Source organism: Lutjanus erythropterus, chromosome 15, assembly GCF_056507025.1.
Source record: "Lutjanus erythropterus isolate fLutEry1 chromosome 15, fLutEry1.hap2, whole genome shotgun sequence".
Classification (NCBI taxonomy): domain Eukaryota; kingdom Metazoa; phylum Chordata; class Actinopteri; order Lutjaniformes; family Lutjanidae; genus Lutjanus; species Lutjanus erythropterus.
The window spans coordinates 2,065,916-2,083,349 of record NC_139331.1 but is presented as its reverse complement, the minus strand read 5'-3'; the positions used below and the strand labels follow the sequence as shown (position 1 = coordinate 2,083,349).

At 41.6% G+C, this 17,434-nt stretch overlaps 1 protein-coding gene across 3 annotated transcripts in view; it reads left to right on the top strand.

Moving 5' to 3' along the window:
• The window catches only part of fynb (FYN proto-oncogene, Src family tyrosine kinase b), a 121,770-nt gene that overhangs the window by 49,105 nt on the left and 55,231 nt on the right, over positions 1-17,434 (top strand). For all 3 annotated transcript variants that reach the window (XM_084737836.1, XM_084737835.1, XM_084737837.1), the window contains exon 3: positions 16,834-17,090. In XM_084737836.1, coding sequence (XP_084593962.1) covers positions 16,844-17,090 — 247 coding nt within the window. In that variant the 5' untranslated portion in view covers positions 16,834-16,843. The remainder of the gene's footprint in view (positions 1-16,833; positions 17,091-17,434) is intronic.

Here is a 17,434-nt window from a genome sequence, read left to right as displayed (position 1 = left end):
TAAAGTCCTTGCATCCACCCCCAACTCTTTAATGTTGAACTCAGGGAGGCTGGTAGCAGCGCACTGTAAAAATAAACTATTTGTTTTACGTTACAAAGTAAAAAAAGAATTTTTTTTTTTTTAGCCTTAAAATTTTAAGTTGGCTGAATTTGGTAATTTTGTAATGATTCAAAACAAATAAACTTCTCTAGTCAAATAAACTTGATTGAACCAGCAACTTCATAGTCAACTATAAAAAATGAGAAGAATGTTAACTGTCAAATAATGCATGCTGTGAAGTCTAGACTTAAGCAGTAGTCGACACCAGAAATTTTAAGTTTAATTAACTTGAAAAAATAAAACTTGTATACTGGCATTAAGTTGATGACAAAAGATTTTTAATTACACTAAATTCCTGTATGATTGTTTTACAGTCATGTCTTATTGTAATCACAGTACAGCCAAGTGCAATATCTAAATCACAGAACCAGAGCCAAATAATCATTCACCAATTTTTATTTTTTTTTTTAAAAAAGTGAGAAAGAAGTGCTGTAGGGTTGCAAAGAAGCCATGGCCTAAAAATCTTCTGATGGAAGAAAACGTGTTTGGTTGCTGAAAGATATGACATCACATTATCATGATTTTAAGGCTTTTTTCACTGTCTTGTAAGGTCAGTGGCACCAACAAAACTGTTGACTGTTGTCTAGTAAATATCACAAGCTGGAATCTGAATTGTTGGCCAAAGTTGAATTGTTACAGAATAAAAAATGTTATCCGTTTGATGTAATTATAAGACAGAATATTTCTGTTCTTTGCTGTACACTAAGGTCAACAGTGTAGTGAGTCTGTGTGTACATATTAGGGATGTCCCATTCACATTTTTTACACTGAGATCCTGACTGACTGCCAGTGGAGTCCAATCTGACACTTATATTTACCACACTTGATTGTTCCATTGTTTAACCATTAGGGTGACCAGGTCTCACTTAATGTAGGCTGCACATCATTTTTAGATTTCAAAAGGTAAACCACTGCAGATGCTTTTCTAAACTGCAAGTCACTAAAAGTCTCAAGCCATGGAGATTTAGGCAGAAAAGGATGGAAACTACCCCAACAGGAGCCTTTTTTCACAGCAGCCATTTTGACATGAAATATTGGATTAAACACAGGTGATACTAATTAAGGTTCTGTTCCATTCAGGTCAAACAGAGTCAGGATGCTGCTGTTGCACATGTTGGCTCGCTGAAAAGGCTCGGCTACACTAAATGGAACTGTGTTTGATTATCACATCGTATCATATCATTATGGCTGCTGTGAAAAAGGATTGTTGGATATAAATTAATTTTTAAGTTGAGTTGACACATAAAATACTATGTAAAATATATATATAAAGTTTTGACGATGAATCGTTTAATCAGTTATTAACTGATTATTCCATTAATCACCAACTGTTCTGATAATTGTTTAATTGTTTTGAGTAATTTTTTTTACAGAAAAAAGTCAAATTTCTCTGTTTTCAGCTTCTTAAATGTGAATATATTCTGGTTTCTTTACTCCTCCCTGACATTAAATTGAATAAGACATTTGAGGACGTCATCTTGGACGCTGGGAAACACTGATTAACCTTTTTCATTGTCTGACATCTTAAAACAACAAGTATTAATCGATTGATCAAGAAAATAGACTATGAAAATTTTTGGAAGTTGCAGCCCTATACCTGTCACAGTTCAGCCGTGGTGAAATAAAGGGCTGTACTTTTTTATTCACCCAATTTTTCATCACGTATTTTCTTAACTTCCTTGAGAGTGTTAATTATTGAATGTAATCAAAGAGACAAGTTCTGATTAAGAGGGTGGTAGGCTAACTGCTAGGCTACACACACTGAGAGCAGGGAGGCGGTGCTAACGACTCAGCAGTTCTAGTGCTGAGTCGCTGTCTGCCTCCTCTACCTCTACCTCGGTGCATCATAAGGTGTCCACTGTCATCCTCCTTCAGCTCCGACCAGCACCGCTGCTGTTGTTGTTGCTGCTGCTGACACTGAGCCGCCCTGACACAATGGTGTCACCGCCGGCCCCGCCCTGCTCCGACTTGACTGACAGCAGCGACGAGGGGAGCGAGGACAGAGGTTTCTTCGCAGTGTGGAGAGAGCTGAGAGAGAGAGATGAGGGGGGTCATGGGAGCAGGGATGGTTGAGGCCTGTGTTGTTGTGATCCGGGTTCAGCCAGCAGGAAGAGATGGAGACAAGCATGTGGCCTCTCCGCTTCCCCCCGGTGGAACCACAGACGGGCCAGGCAGCAGGAGGAAGGGTTGTTCCAGCTCTGACAGCTCGCAGCTCGTAATCCCAACCCGAGAGGAGACACTGCTGCGGACTGAAATGAACCATAAACAGCAGAGTGTGAAAAAAACAGGAGATACATTAATGCTAAACTCAGCTGTCTCCCATCTTCTTCGTGCTTCATGGCCGTTGAGGATGAGGTTGCACACAAAAGTCTTATCGTCTCTGCACGAGGACGCGACCTGTACACTCCTCAGAGTGCACACTGAAGGGGATTAAAGCAGGGTAAGGGATGTGATTTTTAATGAAGGGGGTTGGAGCATCCTCAGGCAGACCTCCTGCTGTGACACATGCTACAAAAAAAGAGCTGTGAAAACAAGATAATCAAGCCCAGATCCTTCACTTTACAGACTCTACTCCACCCAGCCTCTTTGAAATAAACTCACACGTCACGGTGCAGGAGCTACCGTAGCCTTTGAATCACAGGAATGCTTACATAAGGCCAAAATGGAAAGTTTAACCCTTTAATGTTGACCTCAGGGAGGCATGTAGCAGTTTATTGTAAAAATAAACAACTGTTTTAACTTAAACAAACTGCTAACAAAAAAGTCCTTTAAAAGACAAGTTAAGATAATCTGTGACGATTCAAAACAAACAAATGATTCAGACATTTCTTGCCAAAAAAAACTGGTATTAAATCAGTTGTACTCGACAAAACATGTTCAATTAACTTAAGATATTAAGTTGAACCAACAACTCTTTAGTCTGCTCTCAGTGAATTTATTAAATTTTAAGTGTGAAGGGCTCATCACAGTGTTTTTGTTATTGTGGAATAGTCTCAGGTAAATTTTAGCTCTAAAATGACGGGAACTCTGCTAATATGCTGATCATGTTTCTTTCTGAACTTAATTTTAATGAGTTGATTGAGCTCTGTACAGTACATTCATTCAGCTCATCATTTCAAGACAAAAGTAGAGCTAGACTGATATATTATGGGCCTGATACTGGCCTATCACAGTTATTTTGGTGTATAATGGTACTGGTGTACAGGCTACATGCAAATGAAATTATGATATAATTATGAAAAACATGGGTAAAAGTTTCAGTGGCATGATGCCATTTTGAACAGTAAAGTTTATTCTAAATATCCTGCTTCCATTACACATCATCTTTGTCACAGGTGTTTGATAAATATTTGAGCGATCATTGCAATGTCAGCCAATATATCAATATCACAATTTTTTGCTTCCTATATTGTTATCTGCCCCAGAAATCCAGTATCCGTCAGGCCCTCGTCAAAAGACTTCAAGTTAAAAGAACTCATGTTTATAGGTTCTGAAGTGTTCTGAAAATAGATATGTTAAATTATCTTGAATAAGTAGAAGTTGCATTAAGTTAATGAGGAAGAGATTAGTTGATTTAACTATGATTTTTTTACAGTTATGTCTCTTGAAGTTAAAGAAAAAAAACAACCTTCCTAAATGGGAGAAATGTGTTTTTGTTTCCCCTTTTATTTCCGCTCATTTTAACATTTTCTCCTTCACTGACATTGTCCCAAGGTCGTAAATCATTTCCTTCAGTTGTAACAGAGTTTTAAGGCCAGCTAAAAATAGCCATGCCAAAGTTTTCCTTTTCAAACCCGCCTGGCTGATTTTTAGCGTCTCTGGTCAGCTGTGTGTGTTTCCCTTTTGCTCACCACAGCAAAATCCTGGTTCCCTGGAAAAGGGAGGCTGCTTTGTCTGACTGTGGTCACTGTGTGGAGGCAGGAGGAGTGTCTCAGGGAGGCGGGGATCACAGCTGCTGCAGCAGTGCTGTTGTGTTGGTAGCGTTGCTTCTGTGATGTGCCAGGTGACCTCGGTGACCCCACGGCATGAAGCCAGGCCTGCCTGAACAAGGGCTGCCCTCAGAAGGTCGAAGCCAGAACATTAGAGAATCGGCCCTTTATTCAACACCAAAGTCGTCACACGTGATTAGGATCAGTGTACAGAGTATACTGTGTTCATAATCATGGCAGACTAAATCTAAACTCTTAATAGTGTTTATAAAGCAGTATCCCTACAATATTTACAACATATTTGATTAATATACATATTCTTGTATGTGGTTTGCTTCACAGCATGCAACATTGGAGGTTTGGTGCCGCAACAGTTATAGAAATAGAAATGGAACAAGGAAATAATTGGGATTTAATGCATAAAATTGCTTTCTTTTAGAGTTTTAGATTTGGTTCTGAAGTGTACCTATTCTGGGTAACAACTTCACTGGTCCTTAATCTCGACCAAGATTTTTAAAGTGTGAGTGTTTCCCACTCACCTCACATGCCTCACATCTGTATCCACTTTTGTCTTCTTTAAGGTCCATTTTTCAGTTGAGAAGCTTATAAAAACCTACTTCTGGGTTCTTCACACTGTTGATAGTTCACCCCACCACACAGCAGCTTTTGGACATTTTTCTGTTATTTGCTTGCAGACAGAAAGCGATAAGAGGCACCTTGATGAAATACAAAGTCAGCAAAGAGTGATGAATTGTTGTCCCCTCCGGTGTGGGCGGGGCTTAAATGCACTCTGTCTCTATTGAGGGGGTACCAGCTGCAGTGGAAAATGAAATCAAGAAAAGTACCTGGTACCAAAAGCATGTTGGTTGTCAGATTGAGTGGAGCTGTACCATGCAAAGGAATCACAGGATCATTTACTCTTGTTACGCCTGTCAAGCAAATTTTACACTGCATGTATGCAGTTTACAATCTGAGGTAACTTCTGTCATTATTTGGCGCTATATTAATAAAATCTTGACTTGACTTATCATTGAAGGTGAGCAGTTAAGCATTAGATAAGCTTGCATTAGATTCTGATGTATCGTTTCCTTTATTGTGTACCATCTCTCTTGCTAATCTTCCTCCCACACACTGTCTCCTCATCAGTGAACAGTGATTAATGATGTACCTTCACAGCGAGCTGTAGATTTGATGAGAGGTGAGGCAGCATAGGACATGGGTCAGCCAAGTGATTGGACACTGAGGCTGAATAAATGTTAAGGTTGAACTGATGAGTCAACTGCAGTGACCCAGCTCTCTGTCAGGATACTGCTGCTATGTTCATGCCTGATCAGATGCATACAGTACTGAGTATCAGCACAGGAAGCTGGATGCCTGATGCACTCATGCTTATAGCTTCTATGCATATGAGTGAATGAATAAAAGATGAGACGATGGAGAGAGGGTGTGTGTGTGTGTGTGTGTGTGTGTGTGTGTGTGTGTGTGGTGCATTTGATACTTGCGTCCCTCCATCTGTCTGTTTGTTTGTTGTGTGAGGGGCTAACCTTGACTGGCACCCTCTCTCCACGGGATGCTGCGTGACACTGGCAGGACAGCATGCTGGGAGCGCAGAGATGAGGCTTTTCCCCTGGCGGAGAAGGGGGTGCAGCGTGTGATACACAGAACCCATCATTAGGCTGCTCCCTTTGTCAGGCGTCTGGTCGCTCAGCTCCTCCCCTGCCCGTCTTCCTGTCTATCCATCTCATCACCCGCCGCCCTCCCCTCTGCCCCCTGTCGACTCTCTCCTTCACTTCAGCTCCGTCTCACTCCCCCTTCGTCTTCCTCCTCTGCTCCCTACCCTCCTACTCTTGCCCCTGTAATCAGTTTCTACCTCGTTATTACTCCGTTCAGACCGCAGTCTCTCTCTGTGTGTCTGTCTATTTTGGCTGATGGAGGGCACAGCATGAAGATGCTGTAAAGTGAATAATTATTTCATGATGTGTTGTCTGTCTACAACAGGGTGAGAAACAGCAGGTTTGATTGCATTATCAGCAGTCACGCTGGCCGGACGTTGAAATGAAGGAGTAGTGGAAACAGGGAGAGGGAGAAACTCTGGGATCTTTGTGGTGTGCCACACAGTTGACAAAAGAGCCTTTTACATTTTGGACTCTGTCCCCTCATTGGTCATCACTGTTTAGACAATTTACAGTTCCTCAACAGTGTAATTTGGCTAATTCATTTCTATTGAAATGAACTGATTTCGTTCAAATTTTGCTATTTGTTAAATGTTGCTATGAGTGAGCTACCGTTGTCTCTACATCACCCTGCATTAATACATATGCACTTAACCTGATATTTGTGTGGTTATATAATATGTATATAATTACAAACACTACACTGGTAAGTTAAATTCCAGCTGTGGGATATGAAAATGTCTGACAGATGAATTTTTAAAGTAACATGAGACAACTGACAAAGTTACAGAGACCAAAATCATCTGTACTGCAAAATTGAATATGTCAGGAGCAATAATGTTAAAAAAAACTATTACACATACGTATGATATAGACAAATCTGGCGACTGCTTTGTGTGTTCTACAGTCTTGTGGTGCCGCCATTACTGTCACTCTCGGTGTCTGCTGGTTGTGTCTGGAAGGGAAACCAAAATTTTCATGGTTTCAGTTAAAATACACTCAGTGAATCTCTGTAGAGTCTCTGCTCTCAGACAGCAGCACTCCTGAACATTGTTGTCAGAAGTAACATCACATAAAAAGTAAATGTAAAAGTAGAAAGTTATGAACTTCCTCCGCAGCAATGGCGGCTTGTTAACTTCCAGTGCTTCACTGGTTTTGTCTTTTGTAACACAGACTGCACTGACAAAGAGATACAGCTGCACTACATATTTTTATATGAGAAGTGGGTCGAGTGATGGTTGTCTGTGCAATGTGAAAGGTGTCACTTACAGCGACAAAGCCACAGAAAACCATCACACTCCTCTGTTGTCCCCCTCTGCTTTTAAGAAGCGTTTAAAGCATTTTTCAGATCACTGTTGTGTTGTTACTGTTTTAGTTGACTCTCGCTGTTGTATTCCAGCCACAGCAGGCAGCTGTTTATAGCAGAAACAGCTCTCATAAACCAGCTGTACACAATAAACAGCAGACAGATGCAGTTAGAGACTAGCTGGTGAACAGTGGAGAAGCTAAAGAGCCACATAGATCCCCAGGAGCTGGTTGAGACCATAAACAGGCGAATATAGGTTTGTCAGGTGGCGAAGGCTCCAAATGAATGCTGGAATATTGAATATTGCTAGACGATGGATCTGTAAATAATTAGGGATGCATAACAGATATTAATTTATTATTCCAATACCTAAATTATAGCAACATTATGTCAAAGCATTTCTTTTGAATTCTTTGGTAAAGTGTCTATAAAAATCAGTGAATTTGTGAAGTTTTTTCTTTTTTTAAAGAGTCAGAGCTGTTCTTTGTTTTTCTTGTAATAGTGATGTCAGTTAGATCATTGTTGAAGCTGTATTCATTAGTTCAGTAGTTATATGTTATTGAGGGTGGCCGGGTAGCTCAGCTGATAGACTGTTTGGCCCATGTACCAAGGCTGTGAGTCCTCTGCAGCTGACAGTTGGTCAACTCCCACCTATGGCCCTTTGCTGCATGTCTATCCCAGTATTCCAGTATTGTGTGGTCCTGTTGTCAGTATGTGGTCAGTGGAGAGTGTGACTGTAGCACAGTGGCGTGCACTACCCTTATTTTCTGCCAAAATTCAGTTGAAAGTTGAACTTAGCCCCCCAAATTCATCATCCAGTTGCATACAGGTAACGGCAAGAGGCTAGCAGTTTCCCTCTTGCTTCCAGTCTTAATGCTAAGCTAGACTAATTACCTTCTGGCTCCAGCTCTGTACTTTGTACTGTAACACACACTACTGTATGAGATTAGTGTCAAACTTCTCATCTCACTCTCGAAAATAAAGCAAGTGAGTGCACATCGCAAAAAGAGTTCCTTCCTACTATTTCATGTCAAAATTGCGAGCTAAGTGGTTATTCAGATTCTATTGTAGGTTTGTAAGAAGGCCCAGGTAATGTGAAAGACATGTAACTGTCTACATCTGTCTCACCATCAGGACAATTATCTGTGCATTTATTTCATTCACATGTAAAGTGAGTCTGTTTCTAGTGGCACAGTTTCAGTAGAGTAGTATATTGAATGTGTCCTTGTCAAGGATATATGCTCCCACATGTGTGTCCCAATCTGTGTGAAACAAATTAGTCCACCTCTTCACCACTTCTCCACTCTCCTGCAGCCGGAGGTGTTTTCATTCAGGCTGACACCTTCCCGCCGGGGTTCACGTCAGCCCTCCGATGACCAAAGGGATGAAAAAAAGCCTTCCCCCGAGGGGTTAATATGACAGAGTGCCCTCCGCTCAGATCCCCCCTCCCTCCTCTCCCGCTTCTAATGAACACCGCCCCACCGCCTCCCCATCAAATATAAATGCAGCATCTCCCTCGATGGCTGCCCCCAAACGCCATGACATACCTTCAGCTCTGCACAACCACACCATGAATTATTCACGCAGAGAGGCACATGGACGTGGGCGTGCCTCCGGCAGACGCCTCAGCATCCTTCTTCATCCCACCATCTTTTCTTAGCTATGGAACACAGGTGGACAACACCTTTATTTCAACTTGATTTAATCAAATTTCAACTCATTTAGTCTTTTAATCATGCTCTTTACATGTCAGATGCTTTAGGTCTTTGGCTCCAATTAAAGAGTCTAATGAATTTTCTCCATCCAGGGTTATATGAATAGCCTTTTGCCTTAACTAATTATAGATCTCACTCTACTGCCGATCATGTCCTGCTCTGTAATTGGATTTTCCCCGAGGGTTCATTGATTTTGTGTTGAAAGTGGCTGAAACATGGGAGGAGGTCTGATATGAATCATGAGAGTGCACTGAAAGCTGTATGCAAGCTGAGAAAAGGAGAATAATTTATGTTTTTTTGTATGAAAACATATGCATTTGCAACAGTTAATTTCAGTGAAAAGATGCTGTGTTCCGCCTTGGTTTTGGTCGTGGCTTTAGTCGCCTGCAGCCCTCTGGGATGGAGAACGAGAGGCTGGGGGAGTAAACAGCAAAAAAAAAAAAAAATCCCCTACGGCAAGCAGGTGGCGGCTTTTTCTGCGAAGGAGGAATAATTAATCAGAAGAGAGGGCTGTGTGAAAAGGAGGGAAGGAAGGGGGAAATAAAGAGATGAAAGAGCCTTCAGTTCAAAGAGAGCAGTCAGTGATGAGCTTGGCCCTTACTGGGCCTGCAGAGGAAGGAGTCGGACAAACGGGGCTTAGAACTGTCACAGCCATCTTTGGACTCAAGCAGATTGCATTTAACATGAATCCAGTAATCTGATTGCTAAAACGATTGTTCTAATTGATTGGAGTTGGTAAGAAAAACACAGTAATTGGATTTCAGATTGCAGTATTGGTTGGACTAATGCGGGGGAAGAAGAAATGTTTCTGACGAGAGATATTTCAAACACAAACATGGTTTTAATCCCTGTCAACTTTAGTTGTTCTGGGAGCTCCTGGTGGACTAAGACCTTACTAAGATGGTTTATGTTGTCTTCATGTATCTGTAAGGCTGGTTATTGGAACCTCAGTACTTTTTGGGACCTACTGAAACATGTTGCACTCAGTTTAAAAAACTGTCCAGAGCAGCAACAAGGATTCTGCTGGGAGAGATGTCTTCCCATTAATAGACACACACATGGGCATTAAAGGCCACTTTGCATTACTTTCTGTGTTTTTCAAACAAAATCTTCCACTCAGCCATTAACAAAAAGCAGTGGCAAAGGTTAGAACACTGATGCACCCCCGACCCTCAGCCTTAGGGGCTGTGTATGTTTATATGCAACATCATTATGCAGAAACTGACATCAGGGCACATGGAGAAATTAGAAAATAGCACTTTGATGCAAAAACATGCAGTTGACTGAAATATGAATGTTCAGGTTTGAATATGTAAGGAATACTATTGAGAAGCGACAGAATGATATAAAAACCTAAAAATAAATAAATAAATAAATTAGTGTTAGATCTGTCCTTGGATGATTGGTCAGTTGTTTCTCCAAACTGCCATCTGTGACTTTTAAGACTTTGAATCTCAGAAATGTGGGTGATGTGTAGAATTAGAATCTATTGAATTTAATTGAAATGATTTCCCAAGTATGGTTATTTTAATGTCAGTATAATGTCATTTCCTCAATTAGGTCTGCAACTTTTGAAAGTAGCCGTCCTACGTGGGGGATTTCTGGCTTTCAGGGCTGCTTCTGTCTCTGTCAGCAGAGAATATTGCAATGGCAGACCAGAATAACAATACTCCAAGTGGGCCTCTGGTAGCAGCACACAGTCATTACTGACTGCTTGTGTAATGTCACTCTTGGTGACGGCAATGCCTCCACACTACTTTACATACTGTGGTGGTGAGAAATACTGCGTGTGTGTGAGTGTGTGTGTGTGTGTGTGTGTCATCACGTCTGATCTGCCCTAAATCAGAATAAAAAATCCACCAAAACCGCCTCCATCCATCCAGCTCCATATGACCAGCTGTAAGGCTAAGCCATAGACTCGATCCATGGTCACCCCTCCTCCAAAGATTATCATTTAACAACTGCACAGGAACAGCTCTCCATCCGGCTCAGGGGGATCAATACATTTGTTTCCCCTCCCAAAAGCCGATTCAGTCTGCCTCTGACAGTCAGGGGTTATGTAAAGATTCAGGATGCAGAGCTGGTTTGTGGTCTCAGTCGGTGCTGCTGTCTGCTGCGAGCGTACACGATTAGAGATGCTCTGCAGTCTTGCACTGAGCGGAGCGTTGCTGCTGCTGTTGTAGCCTGGCCCCCTGCCTGCCCCGCGTCCTGTCACACAGGATTACAGCGCCCGTTGACAGAGTTGCCGTGTCGTGTGTGCCGCTGCGCCGCTGCTCCACCAGCGAGCCGGCCATTTGGCTCCGCCCGCTTGGTTTGTTGCCAGGTCGTTGACATGGGTCAAACAGAGGCGATTACAAGGAGCATGGAGGTGATATTGCACTCATCCTGATCCCCTTTGAAACTGTTTAATGCTGCTGTCAGCACAGAGGTTGTGTCTTCATCCAAAAGGCACCTTACATGTGTTACTTAATGCAGTGTTTCCCCATGCAGTCACTGCAATACTGCTGAATCACCAGCACTGACTTTTTACAATTTTGCAAGCACACAAACACCTTTTCTACTCTAGTAATTACACAAAGTACATAATCCATATCAGGCACTTTAAAACAAGGTTTTGAAAAATAGGACAGAATTAAGATATGAGATTACAAAAACAAAGAGAAAAGACAAGGCATTCAGTGTGAAAGGCTGGTCTTGGCCATAGACAACACATTGTTATCTGGTTTGGTTTTAAAAAAAAAACAACACATAAATAATACGGTACAATTTCTCTCCTTCCAACACCCCCCCTTCCTGTGACAACCTCTGATTGTGCTGACGGGCATTTCGGCCTCTGTCTGCTCCGGCGCGCCATCTGAGGGATCACTCTGTAATTATGTTGAAAGAGAGTGGTCACGGTGTGTCAGTCAGTTTGAGGCTGCTGCTCTAATTGGCACAGAAGACGGTCTCTCTCGGTGGCTGTGCTGGCATCAACAAAGACCAAACCTTTAACAATGGAAGCTCGTGATTATTCTGTGAATGCTGTAAAATTCTGCAAGACTACAAGGTTAACACTATGTATACAGAAGGGCTGCATAATTAGTCACAATATTATCGAATCACAATATGACTGAGTGCAATATTTAAATCACAATTTTTGGAAAAAATGAAATGTATGAGATGTCCTGGCAGAATCTTGTTCCACAAATGAGGAAAGCATGTTTGTTTGGTACAGATCCCAATAAATATCACATCATCATGATGTTAATAACTTTGTTTCTCTGTAAAAATGGAAATTGTAATCCAAAAATGATTATTCCAACTAATCATATCACATATCACAGTCACAATTTCAGTCAAAATAATCCAAATCTGAATTTTTTTACCATATCATGCAGCTTTAGTATACAGTCAGATGAATATCCAAGTGTGCAGGGCTATCACAATGAAGTAACACTAAGAGTTGTCCAGTGTGCAACATTATGGTCTGAGCCAGCTAGCTGCTGAGTGATAGTCATACCTACACATCAAATAAATTTACAGCAGCAATGCACACACATACAGAACAGAACAGGCTTCCTTATAACAACAAAGCTAATGCTAGCTGAACTAACATTAGAGCTGAAGTATAAATTTCCACAAGTGCAACATGAAAAAACATTTATCTGCATCAAACCCACTATTCTTGTTATTTATTTGGCTTCAAATTAGGCTTAACATTCACACAGTTTCTGTGCAGGTCCTACTTTCCGGTGTGAAAACCAACATTTTTTTGGATGGTTCAAACTTTTGGACAAATTAGTGTGTTACAATGTTACAAAACAACAACCAATGAAACTGAGCTGCAGCCGCACAGGGGACCAAATGTTAAATTGACATCCAGTCGAATCACTTATTTTAAGCGTCAGTAAGAAAAAAAACACAAAAAATCAAAGAATTTTCAATTATTTTTTTCAAGGATGAAAGTGAGGAATTGAATTGGACTGACAGCACATCGACGTCAGACGCCTGCACGTCTACAAACTGATCAGTATAGGAAGACGCAGCTCATGTAGGTGATGGCCACAGGATGTAGGTATGTTATGTATACTTCTTTAGTGCGAAATGAATGAAACCAAAACTAACCAGATCAAATGTATCCAGTGTACAAAAACATGAACCGTGGTTCAAACTTCCAGGTGTGTAAAACCCCTAAGACTCAAAGCTGGTGTGCATTTAAATATACTTAATGTAAAAAGCTTGTTCTGAGGAAGGCACCAAAGGGAAAAGCCATGGAGTTTATCCTCTGTGTGGCATGAATGTGCTCATTAAAGTCCATGCCAGTCTGCCTTAACAGATTCTATTAGTTTAGATTATATGTATCTTGTGTAACATTTTGTAATTTTGGCTTGATGGCACTAGACAAAAGGTCATGGTGGTCACAGACAGCATGGGGGATCATCCTCTAACTCTCCACAGCAGATTCCACTGTGAGGTTTTGTTCAGCAGACAGATACTGTGTTGTCGTGTTGCTGTTTGGTTACTTTCTGTCTTTCATCCTTTCACTCTCTTGTCTCTGGCAGATTGTCTTTAGATCGGTGTGTGATTATCTTAATTCAGAGTGGTTATTGTTCAACAGTGACAGTGTGGATTGGTAGAAGAGTGAGGCTCCTTTTCTATGATCCTCCACTTGTTTATTGCTGCTGCTAAGAAGGGAAAGCCCACACTCATCCTTCATTATCCTCCTCTCTGTCCTCACAGTGTGTCACCAGTGAATAAATTTCCTGCTTCTCGCTGCAGTCAGATGAGGCGTCTGAGCCAGAAGACAGAAGGAGAGCAGAGGAGAGAAAGAAAGAGGAGGGAATGAAATATATTCTGGAGTGACACAGAGTGAGGACAGAGCGGAGCTGAAGGCCAGAGCGGCACTTTGTCTTCCAAGGAGAAGCTGGATTTATCACCCGTTGTGTCTGTGCTGATAAACCATGCCGACATAGTTATTATCATTCTTGTTTTTCAGAGAAACAATTAGATGGCATTAATTCCTCTGGGAGTACACAAAAATGTCCAAGGGTAATCTTGTGCCCTGCTGTGGTGTGGCTCATGTCATTTTTAAAATGGCAACATTTAATTTTGCTGAGGGAAGGACCATCTGAGCTCAGTCATAAATGAACTATTGAGAAAGTATTTCAAGATGTTTTCAGACTGCAGTCTGGAGCTGTACATTACTCCCTACAGGCACATGTGTACAATAGAAACGTTCCTTCTTCCTCCTCTACAGTGGACAGATTCCTAATTTGTTGCAACACAATATTTTCCTGCTTATTACAAAAGCAAAAACTCTGATGTGTCAGTGAACTTATTAGTATTTTTCTGGGCCTTGTAGGAGACAGATTTTTGAAAAATGGCAAAAATCAAATTAGCAGAGGTGGAGGTATCTTGACTTTTGAGTGTGAGTCAAGCTCCACAAACACAAGATCTTACAGGTCCTATAATGCAGCTCCATCTCCTGAGATATCCCAGTGATGTGTATGACTAATAAATGGACTTTGACAATTAAAATGAGTGGAGTGCCCCTTTTGAGATATAGTGCCACCAATTGCCACAAGAGTTTGCCTCCAAAAAAATTGCACATCACATCAAGGTGACAGTCAGAGCGCTCAGTGCTGGACAAAGGTCTGGCTCCAGGGAAAAAACTCCTGTCTTGTTTGCATTTCTTTAAACCAATCACAAATGTCTTTGGTGGCGCTAAGCCCAGGATGCAGCGACGGTGCTGCTGCAAAATACTGTTGAGGGGGAGCTTGTTTCAGTGGAACATTTGCACGTCTAGCTCTGGCATTAAAATGACTACATCTCTGCAAAAGTAAAGCTAACAGCTGTTAGCTTGTTTACACTCGTACCATTAGCATTCCAGGCACTAATTTGCCAGTTTTAGCGTGTAGGTTGCAGTTGTTCTTGTTTTTCAGGGACTTTGAAAACATAGATAGCGGATGCCACAATGCCGTTTGAAGCAAGTGACCAATGTGAGTCAGACTAGGTTCTCCACAGCTAAATTCACTACTAATGTTGTGTTGACAGGGACTTGTGACTGCAAATAGTTGTATTGCAAAGGATATTGTTTTTGAAGTCACCATCACTATGGGAAACACTTACAACCTGTGGACTAGCAACCTACACACTGAAAATGGCCTCCCCACGTGTCAATGTTCCTTCAAAACAAATTGCCCCCTAACACTATTTTGCAGGGGCATGGCAGCCCCTCCTGGGCACTGAAGACGATTGTGATTGGTTAAAAGAAAAGCAAACAAGCCAGGGTGTTATTTCCCCCGTCACAGAATGATGATGGCTTCAACCAGACCTTTCTCCAGCACAGATGCATCGAGGGAAAAAGATCTGGCAATGCAAGACTACTAAGGAGATATTAAAGGGATAGTTTGGATTATTTGAAGTATGGTTGTATGCGGTATTTATTTCCAGTTTGGAGAAGCAGCAGGAGTCCCAGCGTAGGAAGCTAAGCAATGTGCTGCTGTAGACAGGGTCAGCAGGAAAATGTGTTATACCCACCTACAAAAATCAATATCAGTGTAAATGTACACTATATTCAGAACACTTTCACCAGTTTAACTTGCTTTCAGACGGACCTTTCTGACAGGAAACCACAGTTATATAATTTAATTAACACTCAAACTCAATCAAAGTAACCAAACTCCATAAGCAAAATCAGTGGTTTTACCTCACAGAAAGCAGAAGTTGCTCATCTACTCCTGCCTCCATCTGTTCATTTGTTTGTGTTAACACTTTAAAACACTGAATATCATATGATATTGTTTTGTCCTTATCCATAAAGTTCACCAAATCTTCTCCTTGGAAGTCATTTTTTTCAACTTTTTCTTTTACTGAGCAGGCTGTGACTCCACTCACTCATAGTCTCGTCTCCTCTGACAAGTCATAGTATTTAGCCTGGATTTCTAGGTCTTATGGGATATGGTGTCCGTGAAAGGCCAATAAAAACATTAATATTGAACAAATAATAATATTTTTCTCAAGAAACTATTGTCCTGATGCGAACATATGACGTGAGCCACATGACCTATGAGAACGGCTTTGTTCCAAGGTAGTATTTTTACCCATTACTGTCGTTAGAAATGTCAGGGAGATTTTAAATGAGGTTTTCTTACTACTGGAACAGAACCTGGAAATTTTGGTTTCACTTTGGCCCCAGATGTCACAGTCACAGCGTGTGTTTTGCTGTGACTGTGTTTGCAACTTAGAATTCCAGCTTGTAAAGTAGAGAGTTGGGACTTGCTGTAGCTCTCTGGAATGCATTACAACTTCTTAGATAAAGAGGATTTATAGGTAGATGGAACAACACAGAATATAGTTGAATGCTCTGATAGTGTCCAACATGTGGAGGACAGGTGAAGATTCTTACTTCTGGCTGCTCAGGCAGCTCCGTGATAAAAGCAGCGTCCAGTCGCCGACACTCTGTCCTCCCACCAGCCTCCATTAAGATCAACAGGGCGATGTTGACAGCGCAGCGCCATGCCTCCGCGTCTCCCCTTCTCTCCGGCCAGCCTCCCTGACATCAGGGTGATAGGCGCCGTTATTCCTTCTGACCGAGAAAGAGACACATTGTTTGTGTGAGTCATCCCGAGACCGAGCTACTGTGTCAGGCTATAAAAAAGGTCCCTACCTCCCAGAGCAGAGTGCTCATCAGTAGAAGGATGTCATCTGTAGAGAAAGCAGCATGAAGTGGAAACCTTGAATACAGTGATGGATTCTGTTCAGTTCGCTGTGCTGTGCGGCCGAGCGTTTTTCTGTCGGCTCGTTCTTCTTTCAGACACCATGTTTCATCTTATCGATCCACCAGTCGAGCTTAAGGTATATAAAGTGAAGTCACTGCCGGGATTAAAGCTCTTTTAAGCTGTTGGTGTTTTTATTCTCCTGCCCATTATCACATTTGATTTCTTATTGTTGATGTAATCTCCCAATGTTGCGTTCAGTTAAGACTTATGATCCAACACACCCTCAGCTTTCTGGCTGTTATGATGTTTTTATGTAATGCATTTTAATTTTTCTTCCCATTTGTATGATCAGTCACTCACAGCTTCATCTTAAACGAACCTCACGTCTTTTCTTTCCCTTCTCCTCCACAGATTATAGATAATGGGCTGTGTGCAATGCAAGGATAAGGAAGCAACCAAACTCACAGACGACCGAGACACCAGCATCTCCCAGGGAGCGGGCTACCGCTATGGGGCCGAACCCACGCCGCAGCACTACCCCAGCTTCGGGGTCACTGCCATCCCCAATTACAACAACTTCCACGCCCCCGTCGGACAGGGGATGACTGTCTTCGGAGGGGTCAGCACTTCCTCTCACACCGGAACCCTTAGGACTCGTGGTGGGACCGGTAAGGGACATGTGATTAGGCCGAAGTTTCTTATTGGTCGATATTGATAATTGTTGATCTTTAAAGTCTTGTTGTGTATGCCAAAGAGTGGATGCAGTCATGGTGATAAACTATTATTGTTGGATGATATAAACAAAATAAAATATCACAATAATTTTGACCAAATACCTCAATACTGACATTGTGACAATATTGTAGGGATGACTGTAGGTGATTTCACAAAATACTAACACAATGAGATTTTTTGATAATTGGGTAGGAAAATAATACAACAGATAGAACAGTCTGGTAAGTTCAGAACGTTTCACCACTTCCCTACTGTAATGCAGCTTTTAAAACCCGGA